Source organism: Tupaia chinensis, unplaced genomic scaffold (assembly GCF_000334495.1).
Source record: "Tupaia chinensis unplaced genomic scaffold, TupChi_1.0 Scaffold000477_1, whole genome shotgun sequence".
NCBI classification, from domain to species: domain Eukaryota; kingdom Metazoa; phylum Chordata; class Mammalia; order Scandentia; family Tupaiidae; genus Tupaia; species Tupaia belangeri.
This window is the reverse complement of record NW_006159986.1, coordinates 68,082-77,594: the sequence shown is the minus strand read 5'-3', so window position 1 is coordinate 77,594 and position 9,513 is coordinate 68,082. Positions and strand designations below refer to the sequence as shown.

The 9,513-nt window shown below is 57.7% G+C and overlaps 1 protein-coding gene and 1 long non-coding RNA gene across 2 annotated transcripts in view; one reads left to right on the top strand and one right to left on the bottom strand.

Annotated features, from left to right (window-relative positions):
• PCGF2 (polycomb group ring finger 2) overlaps positions 1–9,513 on the top strand; it is a gene marked incomplete in the record, with an annotated part of 11,946 nt that overhangs the window by 915 nt on the left and 1,518 nt on the right. Inside the window, 9 exon segments of the mRNA XM_027774741.1 lie at positions 5,923–6,074; positions 6,621–6,717; positions 6,796–6,851; positions 6,934–6,984; positions 7,184–7,292; positions 7,426–7,480; positions 7,568–7,666; positions 8,729–8,809; positions 9,309–9,497. Of these exon segments, the coding sequence (XP_027630542.1) occupies positions 5,963–6,074; positions 6,621–6,717; positions 6,796–6,851; positions 6,934–6,984; positions 7,184–7,292; positions 7,426–7,480; positions 7,568–7,666; positions 8,729–8,809; positions 9,309–9,497 (849 nt within the window).
• LOC114009135 (uncharacterized) lies at positions 3,575–4,255 on the bottom strand. The gene is made up of 2 exons (XR_003550603.1): positions 4,168–4,255; positions 3,575–4,028 (listed from the first exon to the last, which is right to left on the bottom strand). It is a non-coding gene; the product is annotated as an uncharacterized LOC114009135 (long non-coding RNA).

The following is a 9,513-nucleotide window of genomic DNA, read 5'->3' as shown; positions in this document are numbered from 1 at the left end:
AACCCGCCTCTCCTGCTTGGGGAGCCCTGCTGCTCTCGCTATTCAGACCCCCCTGCCGTTAACGCAGAGGAAGTGGGACCCCCTGGCAAACACCCCCTCCTGCACCCCGCCCTCTGGCCTCCACGGGGGTCCTGGGCATGCCCCTCCCCTCCCCCCTCGGCCCCCATCTGCCCAGAACTGCTCCCGTTGGCTTGAAGGGGAGGAGGCCTGGGGCTAAGTACTTTTGCCTCTAAGTATTGTGGAAGTGTTACTCTATCCTTCCCCGAGGTCTTTGTCTCCCAGAGGGGTTCCCCCCCCCCATCCCAAACAACCACACACAACACACTCACCACACACACACACACGCTGCCTCAGTCTCTCCAGGGCGCCCAGCCCCTGGGGGGAGGGGGCGTCTTTAGTTGTCTCCTGCGCTGTACTGATGGCTCCTCCTCTGGGCCTCTAGCAGTTTGTCTGTTCCTGAAACTAATTTCTCTCCTCCCTCCTTCCTCCTCCCTCCTCTCCTTTCCAAGGTGTTATGACTTGGAGAAGGAACATAAAGCCCGCTCTGTTGGAGCGTTTCAGTGGGCAGGTTTTCTCAGGGGCTCCCTCGATTTGGGGTCGGGGACTTAGAACAGTCTTTGAGATGAAGCAGGAAACAGACCCCTGGATCCAGACCATGTGTAGCTGAGTAGGGTTCAAGTTGAAGTCTTGGGAGAAAAGGGGGTGGCAGAAAAGGGGATTCTCTGCTGCCCCTGGCCTGGCCTGAGAGCTCTTGGTTGATGGAGCTGTTGCCATGGGAATGGCGAGAGCCTGAACAGGAAGAGGGTACATCTTTGTGCAGGTCAGATGCCCACCGCAGCCCTCCAGCCTCTGGCCCACCCCCAGTGGAGGTTGGGAGCTGCACTGCCTTTGTTGCCGGAAGACTTAGGTTATAATTGGCCCTGGGGTGGACCAGGGATGCACAAAAGGTTAGTGTGTGTTTGCGGCTCTGGTTTCAGGCAGGGATGTCAGGCCGCCTACCTCGGAGTGGGGTAGGCGGGGTGGGCGGGGATGGCTTGCCATGTAGCAAGTGGGCCCAGCACTGAACTGGCTGCATACATGGTGGGGTGTGTCTGGTGTGTGTGTGCACGTCTGTGATTTGTGTGGTGTGAGAGATGGAGGGGGTGTGTCTGGCGGGGTGTGTGTCCAGCAAGGTGTTGCTCTGTGTATATTTTGGGTTTTTGTCCTTGCTCTGAGGTTGCTGGGAAGTAGGAGGGGGGAGGGTAGAATAGCCCAGCTCTGGGAGGCTAGAAGCTTTTTTGGTGCTTGAGAGTAGGGTGCAGGGGAGCAGATCCTTGTGCTAGTGTCACAGGTCAGGGAAAGTGGGGAGGTCCACAGTATCCTTAGGCAGACTCCCATTGGCCCCAGACGCAAATGCACAGTCTGCAGGGTTGGACGGCGGGGCGAGGAAGGGAGAGTCTACGTCCCTGGGCTACACTCTGGCCCACCGCGCTACCACGGAGTTTCGGTTTCCCGTGTGTAAGACGGGCAAGGAGATGAATCTCTGCCTCTCTTCCTGCTTCCAGGTGAGCGCGTGTAACAGTGCTCACACCTGGGCCAGACGCTGACTCCCAGGAGGCACACCGAGCGGTCTCCAATGGCCTTCTGCCTTCCACCAGCCTGGTCCCGGGAGGCCAGGCCTGTTAGCTGCTCTGCTGAGAGGAGCCAGGCAGCCGCCAGCCCAGGCCTGCCGCTGCTTCTCTGCGGAACCTTAAGTCGCTCACTCTGAGTTTCTCCATAAAATGAAAGGGTTGGACGAGAAGCTTTCTGAATGCCTTTCACCTTGGCTATTCTGGATGTCTGGGTGTGACCTTGAGGGACTTTTACAGAGACCCAGGTCCCACTAGTGAGGGAGTTGTGCTGATTTCATTCAGGGAACAGGCAGACAGAGAGTGCTATGGCAGGTCCCAAGGAGCAGAGGGACCCCGGGCTTACCCCAGACCCGCTAGGATTTTTTAAAGAGGCTCACCATGTGAGATTCTTCTGTCTCGGCCTCCCTGCTGGGACTGCAGGTGTGGGCCACCATGGTGGGCCTCTGATGCTACCAGTAAGTGAACCCTGGTTTCCCTTGTCGTCCTGGCTGCTGGGTGCAGCATTAGCAGCTGAGACCCACTCTCAGCGGAGAAAGGAGAAACTGAGTGAGAGAAGCCCGAGCCACAGGACAGTGTCCACACAGACTAGTTAAAACAGATGGCGGTGGTCTCTGTTAGGGGACTTTTTTCTTTTTTTTGGAGAGGTTTTTGCTATAGGGCACGTGCGCTCGCCAGACAGACAGAGATAGAGAGACAGAAAGTGAGAAATCATCCCCCAGGGGGGATGGCCACGCCGCAATCCCTTCTCCATTCTCCTCTCGGGATCCTGGACACGCACACACATGCGCCCGGCGCGAGTTTTAAGCCACCAGGTCCAGGACGTGAACCGCAGTCGACTACGAGGGAGTCCAGTGACATAGCCATTACGCTAACTGCTGGTTCCCCTATTAAGGGGCTTTGAGGAGGAGGCAAGACATCTGCCTGGCTTGAGTGGCAAGGAGGGGTCAGGCTTGGATGCCGGTTGTCAATGGCGGGCACCAGGAGCAGGGCTGCCCGAGGGTCACACCTTTGCAAAGACAACTTGCTGGGACAGAAGACAGTGCAAGGCTTGGCCCTGGGTGGGGTGGGGGAAAAGTGGAACTGGGGATGGAGACAGTGCTCAGTCACTAGGGGGACCCCCAGAAGCCACTTCTAGATGGCCCTGGCACTACTTTTCTGCTTCCCAGGCTTTCTCCCTCAGGACCTTCCCTAAAGTGATGACAGCTGACACCCAGCCTCCATCACCCCTCTTCCTTCTCCTTCCTGCAACATGCCGGCCAGTGGCAGCTGGGGAGGATCTGGGTGTCCGAAATGTGGGGCTCCAGGGATGGAGGAGATGGGAGGGGTGCTCTGGGGAACAGCTCCTGTTTACAGTTGCTCTTGGCACCTGCTGGCAGGGCCCTGCAGGTAACCATGGCAATCAGGTGAGGAGCCAATCAGTACTTCTCCCCACCCCCAACCCCAGGGGTAACACTCAGGCCCCTGGAGAGGGGGTGGAGGGTGGAAGGGTTCCTTTTGGAAAGGGGAGGAGGCCTGCATTCAGCAGCCCCACTGTGCTTTCTTACCCTCTGTCCAGGAAGGGCCCGGAGGGACAGTCTGGTCTGCGTTTTTGCAAATGCTCCAGGAACTGAGGGTGAGGGGCTCACGTGGGGGGGCAGTTCTTAAGAGTAAGTGACTGTTTTGGAAACACAGCAAGTGTGTGAATGTGGTGGCTGAGGCTGTGTGAAAAGCTTGTGTGTGTGTGTGTGTGTATAAATGGGGTGGGGAGAGATGGGGGTAGGAAATTTGCCCCTTGCATGGTGGCCATCCAGCATCGTCAGACCCCAGCACGCTTTGTTTCTGGCGGTGTGCGCACACGTACAGACATCCGCACACAGACACGCAGGACAGGCGGTCACGTGGCGTACCTTTGGAGGCCCCGGCGGCACGTACGCGGACAGCGGAGGCTACACACGCTCGGAGAGACAGCCACTTGGAGTGTGTTCTCTTCTCTGGATGGTTGTAATAATATTTGGGCATCCTGCCAGGGACAGGGTTACTATGGAAACGACCAAACAGTAGAGTAGCCAGCAGCCTTCTGCACAATTGTAAAGGGGGGACCCGTGCAGGGACAACTGGCTAAGGGACAACCCTCCGTGGGTTGGGAACCCCTTCCCTTCCTCAGGTGGCTCCGCAGGTCCCTGGAGGCCACGGCCTCTGGGCTAGGTCTCTGGGCTGGCTCGGCTGGCTCGTTTCCCGTGTCTGCCCTGCACCTTGGTGTCTCTTCCACGTGTGGCCTTTGTGTCTCTCCATCTCTTTCAGTCTCTGGCCAGGTTCCCTGGGCCTCTGTGGCTGTTTGGGTTCTGGCCAGACTCATCCTGGGGTCTCTATAGAAACTGCTGATCCCGGCTGTGAATTTCTTGTCCTAGAAAACCCAGGGTGGTGGCTTTAGAAATCTCTCTGGAAAGGAGAGAAGGGTGTGAGTAAGTTGTAAAGGAGATGTTAGGGCTTGGCCCCCCCCCCGAGCCCCACCCCTGGGCTTTCACTCTGGGAAAGAGGCGGAGGGGCTGCCCCTTCTCGGCACAGGTTTGATGTCTACCTTAACCAGTCAGCCTGGCAGCTGGGCCTTGACCGACTGCTCCAGACCCTGCCAGGCCGTTGGGAGTGCAGGTGGGCCTGGGGTAAACTCTCCCCCCCAGCTTTGGCGGGCTTCCACACGGGCCTATGGGCTGTTGCTGGACAGCCTGCGGACAGATGGGAGGGGTGTCACCAGGGCAGGAGGCAGTGGGAGGGTGACAGTGCCCAAGTGGGGCATCCTGGTACAGTGAGCTGCCCACGGAGGTATGGCAGCAGGACTCCCGTGGCTGGGTGGGAGCAGTCTTTTTGTTCAGGCCCCCCCTCCTTTTTTTTTTTTTTTTTTTAAATTGCCAGAGGGTTCTGGTGCTCACCAGACAGAGAGAGAGAGAGAAAGCACCCACTCCACAGAGTGTGGTCAGTTGCAGTCCCTTCTGTGGTCACACTGTGATCCCGTCTTCATGTCCCCATTTCCCTTTTGGAAGGAGTTGGGACACACGTGCACATGTGCCTGAAGTATTTTCCAAGCCACCATGTCTAGGACTCAAACCATGTGGTCAGCCATGTGGGGTCTGGCTCCCTGCAACATTAGGCCACAGAACTGGGTCTGGGGTCTGGCAGGAGCTGCATGTGCCCGACTTTGGGCATGTAGGGACCATCCTCAGCATCTGCTGCACGTGTACCAGGCCTGGAAGCTCAGTGGACATTTTATGGCAGATGTGCAGGGAGCTGCCTGTACACAGCACACAGAGAAGTGAGGCTCTCTGGGGCATTGGCTGGGCACTAAGCCAGAGGGCAAGTGATGGGTGCCACTTTTGTACTTCGGGCAGCCAGTGCCCATGTTTCCAGGGAAGGCTTCCTGGAGGAGGGGAGAGTAGATGGAATGTAAAGAGGGAAGGTGGAGTAGAAAGGCCACGTCTGGGGCCAGCAGGTGACGTAGTGGTTAAGGGCGCTGGACTCCCACACAGCCGACTACCGTTCAAGTCCTGGACCTGGCTGCTTGCTTTCTCTCTCTCTGTCTCTGTCCCTTTCTAGTCACATTAAAAAATAAACAAATAAAAAGTTAAATAAAATAATTCTTTGCAAAAGAAAGAAAGACCACGTCTGAGGCCTTGAATCCGGGTAGGGGGTAGACGGAGTGGGGATAAGGTATTCTTCCCTTTTATTTATTCCGTGAAGTTCAGGGCCCTGGTTTATCTGTTTCTCATAACTCCTACTAAGTGTTTGACCACTTTGATGAGGAGCCGGGAAATTTTACAAAGCCCTGTTCTCACGAGCAGATGGCGTGATGGCTACGTCTCTGGACTCCCATGTAGTTGACTATGGTTTGAGTCCCAGACCCGGTGGCTTAAACTCACGCCGGGCGCATGTGCGTGTGTGCCCAAGATCCCAAGAGGAGAATAGAGGAGAAGGGATTGTGGTGTGGCCATCCGCCCTGGGGGCGTGTGGTGTGGTGATTTCTTGCTTTCTGGCGAGTGCACATTGCCTTATAGCAAAAACCTCTCCAAAATAAAGCCCTGTTCTCTGCTTTCTCTACCCCCCACATCCTCTGGAGAGTGGCATAGTACTTCCTGTGGCCTAACTCCTGAGACAGAGCAGGACCCTGTTGCTCAAGGTTACGGGAGCCTCCAGAAAGCACCTGCCATGTGCATGTGTGCCCCGTCCCACCTGGAGGGCAGAGAAGGGCCTGGGCTCAGGGAGAGCTGCGCCGGGTGTGTGGAATGGAGCGTGGGAGGGCTTGTTGGATCTCTGAGTTTCTGATCCTGCCTCCCTTTCCCAGGGTGACGCTCCCCAGTTCCCCCAGCCCCGACCCTGGCACCATGCATCGGACCACACGGATCAAAATCACGGAGCTGAACCCTCACCTCATGTGTGCCCTCTGCGGGGGGTACTTCATCGACGCCACCACCATTGTGGAGTGCTTGCATTCCTGTGAGTCAGGTCACCCCCGGCCCTGCCCAGGGACGAGGGAACACAAGCCCCTGCCCCGCTGAGCACACAGAGACTGCCTGGAAGGGGCGATGGGGGCAATGGGGGCGAGGGGGCCTCAGTGCGGAAGTTCCTTTCAGGGACATGCATGTGAAACCTCCGTTCTCTCCTGGTTCTCTGGCTGACTCTCAGCCCCTGAAGATGTGATGTCCATGTCTACACTGTGGGCTTGGCGGAAGGGGTCAGAAACCCAAGGGCTATCTGACGGACAGGCTCTTGTTTCTTATTCCGATGGGGGACTTAGGATCTACGTAACGCCAGCCTGTCCGTCTCTCTCTTACACACGCACGCACACACACACGCATACGAGATCCAGCCGGGGTCACCAAGGCATAGTTGCCCAGTGTACAACACACATCACCATACTGGGTCTGTGAAGGAGCCAGAACCACAGGGACAGGGCAGACAGGGGACACAGCATCTGAGCAGAGGGTGTGGGGCTGGCCTAGGGAGGAGGGGAGGCATTGACGCTCCTCTCCTGTCCCCAAGTCTGCAAAACCTGTATCGTGCGCTACCTGGAGACCAACAAATACTGCCCCATGTGTGACGTGCAGGTCCACAAAACCCGACCGCTGCTGAGCATCAGGTGGGCGCCGGGTCTGGGAAGGGGTGGAAGAGTTCATGTAGGGAGGCTGGTGACATGCCCTTGTACATTCTTCCCCAGATCTGACAAAACCCTCCAAGACATTGTCTACAAATTGGTTCCTGGGCTTTTTAAAGGTACCTACATCCCCACCCTCCTCGTGCCCTCTGCCCCTGTTGCCTAGCCCCTTGCCCTCTCTTACCCACTTCCTTCTTCTAGATGAGATGAAACGGCGACGGGATTTCTATGCAGCGTACCCGCTGACAGAGGGTGAGTGTGCACATGTGCCACACGTGTGTGCCTGTGTGTGCACAAGCTCCTAGGCCTGGGACCATGTGAGCGTACCCTGCTACCCCTGGCCAGGAGGGCTGGTGTACTGGGCTGCCTCTCCTCTACTTGCCCACTGGCCTCCCCACTGCAGACACTGGGCCATCATCCCCCTTCCCCATCACGGTCTCTCCTCCTGCAGTCCCCAATGGCTCCAATGAGGACCGTGGCGAGGTCTTAGAGCAGGAGAAGGGGGCTCTGAGCGACGACGAGATTGTCAGCCTCTCCATCGAGTTCTATGAAGGTGTCAGGCAAGTCCGGCTTCTAGGCTGGTCCCCCGCTTCTCACCTAGACTTGGCATTCCCCTGGGAGGGTCCCCGGACCTGTGCATCAGTAGGCCCTGCTGCTCCAGGGCCTCCCTAGCTTCCTCTTTCTCCACTCCAGGGACCGGGAGGAGAAGAAGGGCCCCCTGGAGAATGGGGATGGAGACAAGGAGAAGGTAAGTGCTGGAACCTGCCCAGGAGTGGGGCCGTGGGCAGCAAGAGTGGCCTAGGTGGACCCTGCCCCATGGGTGCCTCTTCCCCAGCAGACGGGGGTTCGCTTCCTACGGTGCCCAGCAGCCATGACCGTCATGCATCTCGCCAAGTTTCTCCGCAACAAGATGGATGTGCCCAGCAAGTACAAGGTGAGGCCTGGGGCCTTTCACAAAATGAGTGTCTGTGTGTGTATGTGTGAGAGAGAGAGAGGGAGAGAGAGGGAGGCTGCACACAGCCATTGTGCAGGCCTGGCTAAGTGTCACCAAGGGCTTAAGGGTAGTTGAAACCAAGATAGGCTGGGGCTGCCATGTCAGCTGATGCCAGTGTGCAGAGGGGCATGGGATGAAGATGAGAGGCGTGTGCACGCATGCACGCTTGCACACTCAGAACCATGGTGCAGGGCTGTGTGCAGAAATGGAGCCTTATCTGGGGTTGGCTAGCTGTGGGAAGGCCATCTGGAATTCTAAAGGAACTCTGGGACACGCTTTTCCAACTTGAATGTGTGTATGGTCCTTGTTCAAAAGCAGATCTGAGAAGCTAGCAGGTGGCATGGTGGTTAAAGGCGCTGGACTCCCACATGGCCAACCATGGTTCAAGTCTCGGACCTGGTGGCTTCCTTTCTCACTTTCCCACTTTCTCTGTCTGGTCAAATTGGAAAATAATAACGAATGAAGTTAAATTTTTAAAAATGTGTTTTAAGCGCAGATTTGAGGCAGCAGTAGATTGTGCACTCCTCACGAGCACCCAGGTGCTGCCTGTGCTGACAGTCCAAGGACCGCACTTAGGAGTAGCGAGGCTCTGGGGCAGTGATCCTAAACTCCTGGGTTAGAATCAGACGAGTCGCCGTCCGCCTTTCCCTGTAAATCTGAATCTCTGGGGCCGAGATGCAGGAACTGGTATTCTCTAGAGCTCCCTGGGGGATTCTGCCATGCATCTAGGTTGACCACTAGCTCCTGTAGGAGGCCCACAGGGATAGGAGGGGACCCAGACATTGGATGGCTGGAGGCAGGGGTCGTCACCAGTGGGACTGTCCCCTCTGCATCCCTTCCCACCTGATGGTCAGGACGGCTGATAGGGAAGTCCACAGCAAAACCCCAGAGAAACTTGCAAGTCCACCCTTCCTGTTGCTGCACCTCCCATCCGACTCCCGGCTTGGAGTGTCTTGGCCAGGCAGCCGAGGCTGGCAGGGTGATGGTGTCCCTTCTCTGCAGGTGGAGGTTCTGTATGAGGATGAGCCACTGAAGGAGTACTACACCCTCATGGACATCGCCTACATCTACCCCTGGCGGCGGGTGAGCCAGCCGGAGCTGTGCAGGGTGGAGCCGGGAGGGGAGCGGTGCCCGCAGGGTCTGGCATTGACCTGTGGCCACAGCAGCCACGCCTGGGCCGGCCCCAGATCGCTGATCATCCCTCCCTCGTCCCAGGAGCACAGCAGGTCTAGGCTGGCCTGCCACACCAGATCGGCCTCTGGCCATCTGCTAGTGACCGCCTACACTCAGGAGGAAGAAGCCTTCCTGGGTTGCATGCCCTGATTTGGGGACAAAAAGAGGAGAAATTGGTTCTGGTGGCGGCAGAGTGGGACATGTTGCTTTCTGTGTTTTTTCCCTCCCCAGGTCTCTGGCCTTATTCTCTGTCTCTCTGCGTGTCCCTGTCTCTTTGGCCTTGCTCTGCTCCCCTCGGTTCCTTGCCTTCCCTCTTTCGTGGCTGGGCACTGAGGGGTCAGCAGAGGGCTCCCCTGCCCACTTCTTTCTCCTGACCCCTCCCTGCCCTCTCCTCTTTTTGTCCCCGCAGAACGGTCCTCTCCCCCTCAAGTACCGAGTCCAGCCAGCCTGCAAGCGGCTCACCTTGCCCACAGGGCCCACTCCCTCCGAGGGCACCAACACCAGCGGGGCGTCCGAGTGTGAGTCAGTCAGCGACAAGGCTCCCAGCCCTGCCACCCTGCCGGCCACCTCCTCCTCCCTGCCCAGCCCGGCCACCCCCCCCCCTGGCTCTCCCA